The 17815-nt window shown below is 50.7% G+C and overlaps 1 protein-coding gene across 2 annotated transcripts in view; it reads left to right on the top strand.

The window, feature by feature from the left end:
• The first annotated feature begins 1391 nt into the window (after positions 1 to 1391).
• Positions 1392 to 17815, top strand: part of UBASH3A (ubiquitin associated and SH3 domain containing A) — a 40115-nt gene continuing 23691 nt past the window's right edge. The window contains exons 1-6 of one of the 2 annotated variants that reach the window (XM_022552815.3): positions 1392 to 1523; positions 3496 to 3549; positions 6267 to 6453; positions 8789 to 8987; positions 13097 to 13266; positions 14144 to 14352. In XM_022552815.3, coding sequence (XP_022408523.1) covers positions 1411 to 1523; positions 3496 to 3549; positions 6267 to 6453; positions 8789 to 8987; positions 13097 to 13266; positions 14144 to 14352 — 932 coding nt within the window. In that variant the 5' untranslated portion in view covers positions 1392 to 1410. The remainder of the gene's footprint in view (positions 1524 to 3495; positions 3550 to 6266; positions 6454 to 8788; positions 8988 to 13096; positions 13267 to 14143; positions 14353 to 17815) is intronic. The other variant, XM_022552814.2, reaches the window with a different exon arrangement.

Raw genomic sequence — 17815 nt, 5'->3', positions numbered from 1 at the left:
ATCCCCAAAGAGGAAATTCAGATGGTCAACGGCCTGTCTCATGGTGGTCAGTGTCACTGACATTTGGGGAAACGCAAATTAGAACCAGAGTGAGATACAATGATGCAGCCCCAGACTGGCTGAAAGACTGATAACATCAAGTGTGGGCAAGGATGTAGAGCAGAAGAAACTTTCATCCGCTGCTGGCAAGGGGGCAAGTTGGTACAAATGAAGGATGCACATGTCCTATGACCTCACTATCCCACACCTAGACGGGTACCTAACAGAAATGCATGCATGGGGCACTCAAACACATATACAAGAATGTGTGCAGCGGCAAAACTGAAAACCCCCCAAATGTACATCAACTGAGAACTCGAGAAATAAATTATGGTGCATTTATCTGATAGTTCATAGCAATACAGTGAACCATGGCTACACTCAATAACGTGGATAAATTTCACACTCATAATTTTGGGCAAAAGGAATCAGACATGAAAGAGTACATGCTACACGGTTCTGTTTATGTCAGATTCAAAGATGAGCAAAATTAATATATATATGAGCACAGCAGCTACATTTTGGGGGAGGGAGGAGAAAACTAGGAGGCTGGGGGAATGATGCTGGGGGCCAGGGGTTTTCTGAGGTTCTGGGGATGTTCTAGAACAGGGTTTCTCAACCTTGACACTGTTGACATCTTGGTCTGGGCCCTTCTTTGCTGTCATATATGCTGCAGCATTCCTGGCCTCAGCCCACTGGGTGCAGGTAGCAAACACCCCCTCCTCCAGCTGTGACAACCAAAAATGTCTCCAAACGTTGCCAGTGGTCCCTGGGGATGGGGGCCAAAATTGCCCTGGTTGAGGACCTTTGTTTCATTGCTGGTCTTGGAGGATGAGGTTAGCAAGCTCACTTGGTGAAAATGCATTGAGCTGTACATGTAGGATTCATCAGATTTTCTGCATGCATATTAAACTTTAAGAGTTTTTTAAATTTAAAAAAAAAATTCAATGAATAACTAGAAGAGCCAAAACTTTTAGAGCTAGCAGGGACACTAGATGCAGTGTCTTGCAGATAAGGAAGCTAAGATACAGTGGCTCAGAGTTAACCCCACACCGGCTTCCCCTCCCCCACCCTGCCCCCTCCCTCCCAGGCCTACTCGCTCCCCAATACAGCCCAAGTCAGAGCCAAGGCCGATCCCATGCAGGTACTCGGTTGGACCTCTAGACTCCAAACCCCACTGTGGAAGGGGCTTGGTTGACCTTACACCCATACTCTGCAAAGAGAATTCTGAAAACCAATAGCTCATGCAAACAGGATATTAGCTTTTGTCAGAAAGATCAAAAAGGGCTTGAGGTTTTTCTTCTCAGCCTCAGCCTCCCCTGCCTCTCCCTCCCTGCTTTATCTGCTCGCTTCAGTCGGCATCAGGAAGAGATGGCAGCGGGTGAGACTCAGATCTATGCCAAGGTTTCCAACAAGCTCAAGGGCCGCAGCACCACCTCGCTCCTGGACCCCCTCCTGGGCATGGGCTTCCCGGCACACACCGCGTGAGTACCACCCTGGCTGGCCATGTGCCCTGGACCCTGAGCTGGCCCCTCTGGGGCCACAAAACTGCAGGTGGCTCAGAGCACTTACTTCCTGTCAAAGGGTGCACCATGCAGGGCCAGAGACTGGCTCAAAATGAGGCCTTTTCTGCTTTTATAAATGACACGATCTTTGCCTTTTAAAGACAAACTCTGCTGGCTGGTGATGGAGGGACCTTGAAATTTGTGAAAATTGGAAGCAGGGTTTGGAGGGGTCTGGCTGTACCCCCTCTGTGGGCAGCTCAGTGAATCTGAGACAGCTTTTTAGACTCGAATTTGAAAGTCCCAAAGCCGGGTGGGTCTCTGATGCTGGGACCTCTTGAAATACACAAGAATGTAGTTCTAAATATGCAGGGAAACCCCTTGTCCTTAGAGGGGGACTCTCTTGAATGTCTGATAATGGAGCGAAATGGTTAAGGAACTCCTCGAGCAGGGTGGACATGATCCTACTTGTCCAAGGAGAAGGGCCACACAGAGATGACCCCACCTTGAAGGTCACCCTCTGGGAGAGGACAGGGTCCCCCAAAACAATGAGCTTGAGACCGACATCAGGTTGCAGCTTCCACAGTTTTCTTAGATCTGGTGCTTTTCACGTGCTTATTCATGTGGGAAATACATCATAAGTCCCCTTAGGTAACCTCGGATTTGGGGGGGGGGGGCAAACTCTCCTTAGACAGATGACAAACCCTTGCCCAACTGCGTGGAATGACTGAGGCTGGACCCCTTTCCTCCCCAACCCAAATCAGGACTTTGTTGTCATGTTATGCTCATAGTAAAGCGGGGGTCTGTGAGACGGGAACAGAACCAGGCGTGTGCAGGGAGCTTGCCATGGGCCGGGCACCATCCGTCAGGGGCAGACGGGGACACCGAGGCCAGAGAGGGCAGATTCTGGAGGGGCAGGGCTGGAACCCCACTCCCAGTAACACTCACGCTTGCAACACTCATGCTTTATTACGTGACCAAAGCCACCATCGGAGACATACTCAAAATTCCTTCCAGTTTAAACAGCTGCGTGTTGGAGGTGGAGAAACGTGTTTTAAACGTCTCCCTTAGGCGAGAGCACCCAGGTAAGGCTCCTGTTAACCTCTCCAGGCAGCCTCATCCCCGCCAGTATCCTCTGAAATAGCAGTGCTGGGCACTGGCCATCTTGGGTGCCTGGTCAACCCCAGCTATTTCCAGGCTGAATTCCCGGATGAATTACCTTTACCAAACTCCATCTGTCCAGTTCAGTCCCCTTCAGTTAAACTCCATTCAGTGTACATTCATCCCAGTTTCAAGGATGAGTAAGACTTGGTTGGGCCCAGGGAGCTTGTGGTCCAGTTGATCAGGTAGATAGACTCAAGTCCATTGAGATGAGGGGCAAGGTGGCCATATGTGCAGTGGGGAAGTGCAGGAGAGCTGCACGGGCATCCTGCTTGGGTGGTTTGCGGAGGGCTTCCTGGAAGAGAAACATCTGAGCCGAGCCTGGAATACCCAGTGCCATTTGCCCCAGGGCATGTTGGCACCGGGCCTAATCTTGGCAGGGAGGCATGTGTGCAAGCCTGGGACATGGCCCTGCACAGCCGACTCAAGGGTCCAAGAGCGGGTCCACCTGGCTTGGGAGCAGGTGCGTTGGGGAGGGATGGGGACGCGGGATTCAGGTGTGGGTGGACCTCAGGACAGGAGCCCTTGGACTCCGTGCCAGGGACTGGGGGTGGGGGCCAGGGAAGGAAAATGATGGGCTGAGATGCAGGGCGTCTGCGTTTCCAAAACCACAGTGATGCCACGCGGAGGGCGGAGGACTGGGCGCTGCATCCCACTGTGAGGTCTGGCTGTCCAGCCCCTGGGGGTGACCCCCTAAGGTCCCATGTGCTGCAGGGACACTCCTGTCTCTCTGACCTTTTCCAAAGAACAGAAGGCAGGTTCTGAGAGCTCCTCGCGTTCTCCCTCCCCACAGGCTCAAGGCGTTGGCGGCGACTGGAAGGAAGACGGCGGCGGAGGCGTCAGACTGGTAGGTGCAGGGTGAGCGCTGGGAAGTACCCAGGACACTCCAGGGGGCGGGGAACCTCCATGCCGCCCACCCAGCACCCAGGGAAAGGAATAAAGAGGCCCCGGTTAAAAAGGAAAACAAAAGAGAGAGAACTTTGAACAACGTTTTCTTCACTTAAAAGTCTGATTTAATCCAAACGTGCCTGTCAGTGAAGAGTAATATCCATGTGATTTGTTGAGTAAATAGGGCAGAGCCATTCTTGCTGATATGAAGGCGAGGTTGCCACCATCTTCACCTCTGATGGGGCGAGAACTTGCAGGTGGTGCTGAATGCCCCCCAAGGCCTCGCATGTTGCCCCTCAGGGTGCCAGGTGCCTGGGGGCTGGGGGGAGCTCTGGGTTCCAGGAGGCTCAGCCAGCCCTCAGCTCTGCAGCTCTGCCAGCCTCCTGCTGCTACGGGCCTCGGTTTCCAGCCCTGGGAATCAAAGAGGACACCCCGTTCTCTAAAACTCAGTCCCGCCCGCGTGTGGCCTGATGCCATCATCCTTCCCCTGGTGGGAAGTCCCCTCGTGCTCCGCCCCGGAATAGCTGCAGTGAAAATCAAACAAAAACCCCAGGTCCCGCCAGGCTGGGGTGCCCTCCCCAGAGCAGGATGGCAGACACAGGCACCAGGTCTCTTAGGGCTCAGAGTGTCCTCGGCGGGAACCCCCTCTTCCTCCAAAAACTCTAGGCCAAGGGCAAAAATGCCCACCCTGTACTGGACAAAGGGAAGCACCCGGGACCCTCTGGGCTAGGCTAACCCTAAAGTCCATTGCAGAATTGGAATTAAAAACCAAACCCACTGCCCTGAGGGTCGTGCTAGTGGTGACTCAGCCAGAAAGCCCAGCAGACCCACCGAAGAACAGGGAGGTGGTGGGTCCCCTAGATTCTGTGAGAGTGGGCCCAACCGCACTCCTAATCGGGGGCAAATCAGGATGCCGTTAACAGCAAAAGGCGGCTTCAAGTGTTGGTGAGAATGAGGGGAAGGTGGTCTCTCACTTTCTCAGCTGCAATAGCGATGAATATCAACACTGAAAATGTGTAGCTGCCACCCAGAAGTTCATGTCCAAGTACATTCCCTGGAGAAACACAGAGGACCTAAAAGGACATGTACAAAGATCTTGATCACAGAGCTGTGAAATTTAGAAAAAAGAAAACAATTTAAATGTCCATCAATGGCATGGGTGGATGAGATATTACATATGTAGATGACGTACTGTTATACAGACCTTAGAAGGTTCATTCTGACAAACTTCCCCAGATGTATGTGTATCAATGTGGAGAGATTACAAAACCACAGGGTTGAGTAAAAAATGCAAGTTGCTGAATTATTTGAACAATAGCTTATGATTTATATAAAACACACACAAGTGCTATCTGTGGATTTGTTACCTAGATGTCTAGAAGAAAACAAGCAGACTAAGACTTGAGGTTTCCTCTAGAAAAGGGGAAGTGAGCTACAGTGGAAGGGGTATAGCTTCCTCTATTGGTATTTTTTTTTATTAAGGAGAAGGTATTTGTGTGTATCTTATGTTTTCTCCAGTGGCTGTACCCTGATTCCTAAATTCAATATTATATCACAAGCACTTCTCTGAGTCATCAAAAATTATTCAAATCCATAATTTCCAATGACTGCATGATAAAGTTATTGTCGTTTTTCTCGTTTTTTCCTTCTTTCCTATTATAAATAACCATACAATAAATATGTTATATGAAGTCTTATCTATACTTTTTGTCTCGGATAAATTTCTGGAAGTGGAATTATTAGTTCAAATGGAATGGGTATTTTAAGGCTATTGACACATCTTAGCAAATTGCTATATGTAAAGGTTGCAGAAATTCATCCTTAAGTCTCACTGCACCTTCAACACAATTAAGCCTAACGTTCACCCTCTCAAAGACCTTCTGTTAATTTGACAAGTGAGAAAATTAGTGTCTCGTGGTTGCCTCAATTTTTTTTTTTTTTTTTTTTTTTTTTTTGCGGTACACGGGCCTCTCACTGTTGTGGCCTCTCCCGTTACGGAGCACAGGCTCCGGACGCACAGGCTCAGCGGCCATGGCTCACGGGCCCAGCCGCTCCGCGACATGTGGAATCCTCCCGGACCGGGGCACGAACCCTCGTCCCCTGCATCGGCAGGCGGACTCTCAACCACTGCGCCTCCAGGGAAGCCCCCATTTTTTTTTTATTATTGGTGAGAATGAACTTGAATTGGGGGCTCTATGTCATTTTTCCTAGTATTTTTTTTCTTAGTATTTAAAATAACTTTCTGAACTGAAAGAAAATATAGTAGCCACCTAAGTTCTGTCTAGTTCTTTGTGGCTTTGATTTTTACACTTAATTTGAAGTTGGAGATAAAATTAAAGTGTGAGTTTTCTTCCACAAAATTTTCAACCCTAAGGAGATGACTGGCTCACAAAGACCATTGGAAGACCAGGTTTTGAGTGTTTCTGTCACCTTTCTCTGCTTTTCTGGGTCTTTGGCCTGGGAATCAGACTAGCCAGGGTCTGAGACCTGGCTGGACACTGACCTGCTCTGCGGCCACACTCAGCCCCATGCTCGGCAAGTCCCGCCCGGGCATGGACACCTCTGCTCTGCACGGCCTGCTGTTCTGAGTTGCTGTCACCACTGTCCTGTGTCCTCCATGGGGAAAGACTCTTTTGGCCACGACGCCAGGTAAAAGTGTCCCATTCTCTGTTGCAGGCTGCACTGCCATTGCAATGACCCTTCTCTCGACGACCCCATCCCCCAGGAGTACGCCCTTTTCCTCTGTCCCACGGGACCCCTGCTGGACAAACTTCAAGAGTTCTGGAGAGAGAGCAGGCGTCAGTGCGCAAAGAACAGAGCCCATGAGGTCTTCCCTCACATAACGCTCTGTGACTTCTTCACGGTGAGTCGGTCCAAGGAGTTTTTAATGCTCATTAACACAGCAGCTGAGTCATTTTCTGCCATAACTAGGTGGTGATGGGGCAAAACTGAGGGGTTTGCTTTCACAGGGCGGTCCACAATGGTGGTGTTACCCGGACTCTTTGTGTGAGATATCCTTTACTTTCTTCCTCATCTTCATCTGGTCAACTTCTATTCATCCTTCAGAACCCAACTCATTTATCCCCTCCCTTTTTGAGTCTTCCCCAGCTCCCCAGGCAGAAGAGGTTGCTGCCCTTTGTGCTCCCACCATCCTCTTGTTTCTAAGTCTAGTGGCACTCTTTCCCTGTTGCATGGCCATGTGTCTGGCTCAGCTCTGCATCCCTCACTGGACTGAACCGCTCAAGTGAAGGAGGATAATTCACTTACCATTGCCCCCCAGAGACCAGCACCATGCCTCAAACAGAGTGGGTGCTTCACAGATGTGTGATGGATCAACTAAAGAACGGGTTGGCCAGCCACAGATGTAGGACTTCTCCCTGCCTGGGGGACCAGTTCTCTGATTCGAAAGATGTTCAGAGAGCCAGCTCCAGCTCCCCGGATGGGGTCCTGGGAAGGTGAGAAGGACCTGGGATGCTCAAAAGACAAGAGGGAGGCATGAGAATGAGAGAAGGAGGGGCAGACACCACTGTGGCTCCCGACCAGAGAAAAGTACAGACGGCACACCCTGGCCCCACCCCGGCTCTACTGCCAGCAAACTCTAAGGGTCCCACCGGGGCCCAAGGAGCCCTCTGTTCCAGGCTCCTTTGCGCTGCACGGAAAAGGGGATGCAAACCTGTGCAGGAAGGCTTCCAGACGATGCCCAGGAGAAGCAGCATCTTCCAAAGCCCTTGACAATCATCCTCATTTGTCAGGGCCAGTGGGGAGGGATTCCCAGGTTCTGAAACCAGGAAAGTCCCAGGCAAACCAGGGTGAGTTGGTCACCCTACTTGCACATTGATGGCATTTGTGACAGGCTCCTTCCTGGCTTGTCCTAGGAGCTCATCAGGGAAAGGAGAGGCAGTGAAGCCAGCAACGAACATGACCTTAGAAATGGACACACCGGGTCCTGACAGCCAGAGAGCTGACCGGGGCCTCCAACTCTTCCTCCCAGCCTGTCGAGGCATGTCCATTTGTGCACGCACACACACATACACAGACACACAGAGACACACACAGCATCTCACACAGACACACAGACACACCACACGCACACACCATGTCACACACACAGATATGCACACAGAGACACGCACAGCATGACACACAGACACACCACACACGTAGACACACGCACACACATTTCCCTTCTCTTGAGGTAGCTGCCCCCTCACGCCCGCCCCACGTCCCACCCTGCCCTGGTGGCTGAGTGCCCCTTTGCCACCACATAGTGCTGTCAGCTACAGGTCAGTGTATAACGTGGCTCCATGCTCCCAGATTACATGAGATGAGTGCCCTCCAGGCACCACGTGCTTTCCAGGCCCTACGAGGACGGCAAAGATACAACAGAAAGGGTTGAATTTAGTGCACTCCTGGTTAGCAGGGGAGCCGAGGGTGCGCATTAACAATGATGATAAGGTTCATAACTCAGAGAATAAAGAGGGCTGTGGGAAGCCCAGAGGGAGCCAGCTGCTGGGGAGAGCAGGATTTGGCCGGCTCCCCGAAGCGGGTGGCTCTGTCAGGGTTCCACTGGGGTCCCACACGGGCACGTGGAGTCTTTCCCACTGAGCAAGGAGCCAAGGGCTGTGTGGCCAGAGGGCAGGTGAGTGGGTGACAGCAGGGTTGAGGGGGAGCTTGTGAGCCAAGACCACGTCAGAGGAGACCCCGTTGGGGGCAAGGATGGCTCGATCACTGGCCGAGTGTGTGGCCTGCTGCCGGGTCTGAAGGTCAGCAGCTGAGGGGTAGGCTACAACCCTCCTCAGTAGGGTAGGTTGTGAGCGATGCACCCCGGGGCTGCCTTGGTGTCTACAGGAAACCTCCAGAAGCCAATGATGCAGCACTGAGCCCAGCTGTGGGCCACAGGAGTGGAGGACGGGGTTCAGGATGTGATGCAGGGTTGGGTCAACTCAACGTGCAGTGAGGCACATATTTAGAGGGACAAGGGATTTTTGACCTGGGCACTCAAAGGCTATTCTATTCCAAAAAGAGCTTGGCCTGAATTCTATAAGAAACTGGGGACCAGCTATAGAACGGATCCATCACCCCAAACACCAGGACTAGTTAAATTATGTTACAGCATCGTGAACAGAAAAGAGGCTCCCGAGGCTGCCTGATTTTTATTAGTTAAGGTAACAGGTGACTGTCCTGTCTCTGTCCCTCAGTGCGAGGACCAGAAGTTGGAGTGTCTGTATGAAGCACTGAAGAGAGCCGGGGATAGGACCCTGGGCGCCTTCCCCTCGGCCGTGCCTCTGGTTCTCCATTCTTCCGTCAGCTACCTGGGCTTCTTCGTGAATGACAGCACCGCAGACATCATCCAGGAATTTGCTGTGATGTTCGCCACGGAAGCTTCCATCTTAGCAGGTAGGCAGCCCCAGGCAGAAGCACACGCAGGGCCCCGTTAATAGAAAGTGGTCCCTTTGTGCCTGAGGGACTGAGCTCGCCACACTTGGATGCGATGGGCAGACCCCAGGGCAGCAAGAGTGAGACTGTTTCCCAGATGCAGCGACGGTCATCCTACGGGCTGGCCGGGCACAGGGTTATCTGCACCCTCACCAGGTCACTTCCACACCCACCTGGCCCTTTACAGCCAGCAACTATGACACGGCCTTAACCTGAGGCTGAACAATTAGCCAGAACCTCCGTAACGGGCCAGGATGTCCTTCAAAAACGTGAGCTAAGTCAGACAGAGAAAGACAAATATCATATGATATCACTTATACGTGGAATTAAAAAAATGGTACAGATGGGGCTTCCCTGGTGGCGCAGTGGTTGAGAGTCCGCCTGCCGATGCAGGGGATGCGGGTTCGTGCCCCGGTCCGGGAAGATCCCACATGCCGCGGAGCGGCTGGGCCCGTGAGCCATGGCCGCTGAGCCTGCGCGTCCGGAGCCTGTGCTCTGCAATGGGAGAGGCCACAGCAGTGAGAGGCCCGCGTACCGCAAAAAAAAAAAAAATGGTACAGATGAACCTATTTACAAAACAGAAGTAGAGTCACAGATGTAGAAAACAAACGTACGGTTACTAAGGAGGAAAGGGGTGCGAGGGATAAATTGGGAGATTGGGACTGACATATACACACTACTATATATAAAATAGGTAACTAATAAGGACCTGCTGTAGAGCACAGGGAACTCTACCCAATACTCTGTAATGACCTGTACGGGAATAGAATCTAAAAAAGAGTGGATATGTGTATATGTATAACGGATTCACTTTGCTGTACAGCAGAAACTAAACAACATTGTACATCAATTATACTCCAATAAGAATTAATTAAAAACAAAACAGAGTGAGCGAATAGAAAGACTCAGAACTAGCAGAGGGCTCTTCTCTAAGTGGAAGTAGCCTTGTCTGCATCGATGCGGTTTTTCAGAACACTCCGCCGTGTTCCAGCTGCTGGGAAACTGTCCCAGGAGGGACAGTGTGTGGTCACATAATGACAGGGGATCGTAGGCTGGGGCACCTCCCCCAGCCCCACGCCCACCAGAGGCATCCCTCCTCACCAGGCCAGTGCTGTATGTAAAACACAAGTCCTAGCTGATTCATTTTAACGTTTTAGGTATGAGCGTAGTTTTGTCTCCTTGGCCTCTTGGGGGGAAAATTATCTAGACTCACTTTGAAATCAATCAAATTCACTTTCCTCAGACACCAGCCCCAGTCTGGAGACTGAGGTTCCGGCTGGGGTTTAGTGGGAAGAATTCCAGACTTGACCTCAGGTGTGAATTTTCCCTCGTCTCTGGTTGGTGACGTGACCTGAATCATGTCCTCTGACCCCTGAGTCGTTTTCTTTCTCTGCAAATGGCTGGGGCTCTCGCCCTGTAAACAGTGCGGCATGTTTGGGGAACTTCCCCGTGGTCCTGGTACTCAGAGGTGCTCCGCACAGCTGTGCTTTGCTGAGTCTGAAACTCGAAGAAGCCGCAGCACCCTGGTAGCAGGACCCCTCCCTGCCCCCTGCAGACATGTATGAACGCAGATGCCGGTCACATGAATAATTTCCTTAGTCCCAGATTTCCATTTGGAGGCTCGCTTGTCGAGTCTGGGATCATATTTGCTAGATAATGATAACCTTACCCCATGTCCTTGCGGATTGCCTCCCTTATGTAAACGTGAGTTCAGGGGATGGCTCTTGAATCTCCTTGTCTCTAGAAGGACGACGGACATGGCTCTTGTCCTGATGCAGTGTATCAGCCAGTTGCCTCCGAGCAGGCCTAGTACCTCACTTACTCCCATGCCCCCCAAAAGTGGCTCTTAATGACCACTCATTTTAAAAATAGAGTGACTGAGGGCTGTGCAGGGTAAAGTGCCTGCCCAAGGTCACTGTCATGGGTTGAAAAGTGTCCCCTAAAATTCAAGTCCACCAAAACCTCAGAAAAGGACCTTATTTGGAAATAGGGTCTCTATTAGATGTAATTAGTTGAGGTCACACTGGAGTAGGACAGGCCCTAAGTCCGGTGTCCTTGTATGACGAGAAGACACAGAGACACAGAGGAGAGGCCATGTGACCACGGAGGCAGGCATTGAAGGGATGTGGCCACAAGCAAAGGAATGCTGGGGCCACAGGAGCTGGAGGAGGACGGGAGGGACCCTCCCCGGGAGCCTTCAGCGGGGGGCACTGCCCTGCAACACCTTGGTTTTGGACTTGCAGCCTCCAGACGCATGAGAACAAATTTCTGTTGTTCTAGGCCACCCAGGGTGTGGCCATCTGTGACAACAGAGTCCCCAAGCCAGTGGGTGGTGGACCTGGCACTAGGGCCCGGCCACGTCCTGCTTCACGCCTCCTGGGCTTTGTGCTGACCTGCTCCACACCCCGGGAAACCGGCTTTGACCTCACGTCCATCGCCCACCCCTTAGCAGGCTCTGCCCTGCCCTCCACAGCCGGCACCCTGGGCCTGACCCTGATGGATCGGGAGGCACCAGGCACAGCTCAGCCAGCGAGCGTGATCCTGGCCAGCTCACGGTCCCCAGGGGCATGGGCGACACAGAGAAATAGACAAGCGCCCATTCAGATCAGGTGACTCAGTGATCTCTCTGACGATGACCTCAGCGGGCCTTTCCCAGGCCACGCTGACTCATCCACGGCAAGGCTGTCCCCCCCACCTCGTCTGGAACACCCGAGAAAAGGAATTTCCCCGCCACCCACATGCTCTCTTGCTTCGAGCTCCTCTCCCCTGCAGCTCAGGGCTGGAGACCTCGCAGCTCAGGGCCTGGAGACCTCTCAAGTTTCTCTTTTGCTACCAAAGGCTCAGATAGAGGACGGGAGACATCAATGGGGTTTTGCCAAGTCTGGGCTCCAGGAAGTGGGTGCATCACCCTTGACGTTTTTCAGGGGGAAGACGGATCCTGTGTGTTGCTAAGTGTTGCCCGTGAGAAAGGTAGCAGGTAACTAAGATTTACTGAAAGTTTCCCGGGGACCTTACGGTTAAGAGGTCGGTTTCCCAGGACAGCCCGTCCAATCCTCAAGTTGTTGCTGTCGAAACTGAAGCTGAGTCAGACCAGGATGGTCCCCAAAGTCAGCTGCCAAACGGGGCAGCTGGGTCTAAAGTCAGGTCTATCAGATTCCAGAGTCTGTGCAGTTCCACTAATCACCACCTCCCCGGAACAAAGCTGCTTTGTGACCTGGCTGAAACCGGATCCCGGCTGCTTCGGGGACGCTGCTGCCCACTAACCTGAGGGCCCTGGGATGAGGTCCAGGAGGGCTGGGGCCATGAGGGCAGAGGTCACTCCAAAAGACCAGGGCCTAGTGGCGCAGGGGTTGAGAGTCTGCCTGCCGATGCAGGGGACACGGGTTCGTGCCCCGCTCCGGGAAGATCCCACATGCCGCGGAACGGCTGGGCCCGTGAGCCATGGCCGCTGAGCCTCCGTGTCCGGAGCCTGTGCTCCGCAACGGGAGAGGCCACAGCAGTGAGAGGCCCGCGTAAAAAAAAAAAAAAAGACCAGGGCCTTGGCCACTCCAAGGGCTTCCTGCTTCACCAAAGTCAGCAGAATATTAGAGGCACTGCGATGTCCGATGGAATCGCATTGCTTAGGGCATTTTCTTCCAGAGACTCCACAACTGAACAAAAAGCCATTGACTGGAGCGTGAGCCCACCCGTTCAGGCCACTGTGTCACATGCACACCCCGGGGGGTGAAAGAGATTTGAATCAATTGTCGGGACAATTAGCTTGCAAATTGATGGGCCACAAACAGCCACCCCCAAAACCTGTGTCTCTATACCCTCTGCTTTCCTGCTTCTTCGTAGAATCTGCAAGTACCTCCTTAACGAGGTGACCTCTGTGTGGTGGCCCGTCTGGGCCAACTCCTTGCCCTGTCGGGGGAGCACTGGTGTGGGGAGGGGAGTAGGCAGAGGCAGGAGGTGCGTGTGTAAAGGCGTTTGCACCTCCAGCCCGGGCTCGTGGCCGCCCCGGATGCGGACGGCCCGGGCGTGCAGTGCGGACGTCCGGGTCAAGGTGCCCCGTTTGCGTGATTTCACAGACTGCACCGTGAAGCCCTGCACCAAGCAGTTGCATCTCACCCTGGCCCACAAGTTCTATCCCCACCACCAGAGGACGCTGGAGCAGCTGGCCAGAGCCGTCCACCCCGGCCACAGCTGCCAGTGGACGGCCGCACTCTACTCCCGGGACATGCGCTTTGTACACTACCAGGTGAGCGAATGCAGGCGGACGGCTGGGCTGGACCCCGCCATGGGAATAGGTGAACGCTGCCCTCCTGACGGAGCCCTGACCCGCAGGAGCCCTCGGATGGAGGTATTTCAGCAGAAGGACGAACTTCTATCCCTTGTCTAAAATCATTCTTTGGCCTGCGCTATGGAATTAACATTCTTTTGTATATATAAGTCGCAGACACAGAAATTTGGGGAAAAAGTGGAAACATTTCTGGTATTAAAAATGGACGGTTGCAAAGATTTATGAATACATTGTGCTGCTTGCTGATTTGTTTAGATAATGATTTGAGTGAAGCCTCGGTTCAAGACTCCCTCCCCATGGGACTGATTGCTTCAGGTAGAAAGCTTGGTATGCTCCTTTCAGACCCATGGAACAAGTATGAATGAATCCACCGTGTTCTGTGGTGTGGGAGAAGCTGTAAATAACCTCACTCCAAGGCGGGCGGATGTGAACATCTGGTTATGCTTTGAAATTATCATATAAGAAATAAGTAAACAGAGATAAATAGGTAGGTAGATAGTAGACTGATAAAATAGGTAGATAGATAGATGATAGATAGGTAGATAAATTGATAGGTAGATAAGAGGTAGATAGATAATAGATTAGGTAGATAGGTGATTGATAGATACAGATGTAAATAGATACAGAGGTAAATAGATGATAGATAGATAGATAGATGATAGAGAGATAATAGATAGATGATAGATAGATACCAAAATTCATTTCTGAATGTATCTGAACAAGTGTATACTTCCTTTTGTCATATTCTACTGTCATCAGACAGAGGCTTGGATGTGTCTTGGAGACACAGAACCCATCCTTGCTTGAGACATGAAGACACTTTCCTCCATTCTAGACCCTGAGGGTCCTGTTCCAGTACAAACCGCAGAACATGGATGAGCTGACACTCAGTCCCGGTGACTACATCTTCGTGGACCCCACTCAGCAGGAGGAAGCCAGCGAGGGCTGGGTGATTGGGATCTCACAGCAGACTGGCTGCCGGGGCTTCCTGCCCGAGAACTACACGGAGCGAGCTAGCGAGTGTGACACCTGGGTGAAGCACAGGTGAGCGCCACTCTGCCCCTGCAGCCCAGACGCCTCTCTCAGACTTAGTGTCTGAGAGCGTCTTTTTGGAAACAGTGGCCGTGGTGCTTGTATGCTTCTAGACAGTTCCATTGTTGGTAAAAATTGCCTTCTCCGTGCTAGCAACATTATCCCTGCAGGTATATGGTAAATATCTTGGTTGATTTGTGGTTTTCCACTGAAAACATTCAGAAAACATCAATTACTCTACAAAACTTTTCTGAGATCATAATCCCAAAAGGACTACAAAATACCACTTCCTTATTATGAGCAAAACAAATTATAGAAGCATACAAGCACCGTAGAAGAGATAATTCAATTAAAGATAAGCCAGTGAAATAAATTACGATACATCCATACAATAGAATACTTGAGGTTTTTAAAAATGATCACAGGGAAGTATTTTATGTACTGATATAAAAAAATCCAAGAGAAGTTGCAGAACGATGTATATAGGATAATACTAACTGTGGGGAACAGATGCATTAAAACATTACCATCTGTGCTTAGATCTGCACGATATGTATTTATATGCACGTCCATACATAAAAGTTCCCTGGAAGGGAAGATGTCTATAAACGTCTAACAGTGGCTACCTGCAGGATTGAGGGTGGGAGTTGGGAGAATGGAATAGGAATGGGAGGGAGACTTTTCACCCTCTACCATTGCATAATTTTTAACTTTGTGAACCATAGAAATGTATTATTTATTCAAAATCTAAATTAATCAATTTTAAGTTTAAAGAAAAGAATATAAGGAAAACTGGGTCAAAGGGAGAATAAAGGGAGAGAAGTCAGACAAACCCAGGGCCAAGCTCTGTGCACACCATGCACGCTGTGGGCCCCAGGCTCCGAGCTCTCCCACACCCAACGTGGAAAGGGATATGGCTTCCACGAAAAGATCACAGCCATCCCAGGTATGGGTAGACCAGTCGTCCCGGAGAAGCACAGTTTTGCAGATGTGGACATGGCCATGTGTCCAGTGGCCACAACAAAATCACAGGACATTGGTGTCACGAGGGACCGCAGAGATAGTCAGGTACATCATCATCCCTGAGAGTTGAGAACACTTGGGCCCAGGGAGGTGGAGGGGCCAGATGACACCACGCAATCAAGCAAGCACTTGGTTCCTTTTAGAACCAGCTCGGACCATCACCCGGTCCAATGAACCATTTAAGGAGTAACAAGGGAGAAGATGCCGGTTCCACCCCAACTGACCATCTGAGGTCCAGGTGGTGTGGGCTCCCGTCTGGTCCCTGTCCTTTAGCAAGTCCCCCAGTCCTTGCTCAGGACAAGAGAGCATCACTGTCGCCAGGCAGTCGGCAGACTGGATGTTTCTAGAACTATGCAGCTAAGATTCTGGAGAAAATGAGTTTATGGCTATCGCATCTTTCACCTCACAGTTAATCTATTATTAGTCACCTGTCACCAAAGTAACGGTTCCAGCTTTTAAGCTGAACATTTCTGGGACTATTCCTTCTAGAAACAAGTTTCCCCTAGGAATTGATAAGTATTAACAAGAATTATAGCAAAAGAAGAGAAAACTAAGTACTGGGCTGGGCTGTGGGGTGTCTGATTGGCCGTGTTTTGGAAGCACCCCAGCTGTGCTGGGGAAGAAGTAAGACAAACAGTGACATGTGATTCTGGGTCAGAAGGACAGAGAGCCAGCACTGTTGCCGGACTCGGCTGTCCTGGCTAAGTCTTTTAAAATGGCCCAAAGTGTACTTTATTAAACTTCAAACTTTTAAATTCAGAAAATGGCCCTAGAATGTCTGGACACCTTACTAATTGGTTGAGCAGAAATACCGTCCGATGATACTGTCCCAAGGCTACTTCAGCTGTGGGCAGACAAACTGTTGTTTACAGACAGTGGATAAATATCTCTGACAGTGTCAGCACAGAATTCACACTTGGGACATGCAACCCAAGCAGGAAAAATTATTGGCCTTACATCAGTGACCCGTCACCAATGCGACAATTCAGCCTTTGTGCCAATAGTTCAGGGTCTCTGGATTTACTCAGCAACAAAATGACCCCACAATATTTGCCTGTTACTTTGAAGAAAAAGATCAGAGGTGACCACTGTGATATTGATGGAACATAGTCATGAATCACAGCAGTTTTCAACCCTCCACAGACAAGAATGTATGTAGCATAATCTCGAACAAAGAGCCATGAACGTTAGAGCTTAGAGGACACTTTGTCCTCTTTGAGCCAAGATGAGAGTACCAACCCTGGAGCAATACATGCTCAGTAACTTTCCAAACCCACAGAGCAAGTTCCTGGCAAGTAGCTCAGACATAATAGAGATATTGTCATGGGCTGCACTGTGTCCCCCAAATTCATACGTTGATGTCTGAAGCCCCAGCACCTCACAATGTGATTGTATTTAGAGATGGGTCTTTAAAGAGGTGACTAAGATAAAATGAGGTCACAGGGTGGGCCCTAATCCAATTTGCCTGGTGTCCTTATAAGAAGAGGAGATCCGGACGCAGACACACACAGAAGGATGATCATGTGAGGACACAGGGAGAAGACGGCCGTGTACACACCAAGGAGAGAGGCCTCTGGAGGAACTAACCCCGCCCATACCTCGATCTTGGACTCAGCCCCCAGACTGTATGAGAATAAGTATCTGTTACTTTAGCTGCCCCGTCCATGGTACCTCGATACGGCATCCCTAGCAGACACAGTCCACACAACCCCACAGACAGCAGCTGTGCCCCTTTTAAAAGCCAGGGAGAATTTAAATACATCTATTTCTATTGTGTAAGTTAAGGAGTAAGTGGGCCTCCAACGTTTCAGAAAAAAACAGAAGTATTAAAATGCTACCTTCTTTCCTTTCTCTTCTGATCACCAACATCCCCATCGTAATCAAGGTTGTATTTCATTTGAAAGAGTAGCAAAAAAAAAAAAAATTCAATTTTTCTCTCCAGCTGTAAGCTTCACAGATGTTATTTATAGATAAGGAGGCTTCATTATCTGCCCCGAGGGCCCGAGGGCCCGGAGCAGGGTGCGGGAGGGCCACACCTCGCCCTCAGGAAGGGGAAACCCACCAGCATTTCCTGTGTCAACATGAGACTGCAAATACTGAGAGCGTGCTCACTAGAAGAGGGAAATGTCAATGGTCTGAATATGGGCATCACGTTCTTGTCTATTTATGACCAGTTGAAGATGTCGAATGTGCTGACATCTGACGCTGTGAGAATATGAGCCGTGTAAATCTATTTGACCTGGATCCTGCTGTTACGGACCAGGGTTCTTAGCTTCCTTAATCAATGGAAATTGATCAGAGGCCAGACAAGAAATTCAGGCACGGCTTTGTTGGGACCACTGCTGCCACAGGGGGGAGTGAGAACCAACAACAGTTTCCCTTGCTTGCCTGCTCCCCGAGGGGGGTCGAGCTAGTTCCTTATATGGGGTGAGGGGAGGGGTGTGTCCAGGGG

Source organism: Delphinapterus leucas, chromosome 4 (assembly GCF_059928025.1).
Source record: "Delphinapterus leucas isolate spDelLeu-1000000601 "Yukka" chromosome 4, BTC_Dleu_Yukka2, whole genome shotgun sequence".
NCBI classification, from domain to species: Eukaryota; Metazoa; Chordata; class Mammalia; order Artiodactyla; family Monodontidae; genus Delphinapterus; species Delphinapterus leucas.
Note: the sequence above shows the minus strand (reverse complement) of the source record. Positions and strands in the feature narration are given on the sequence as shown.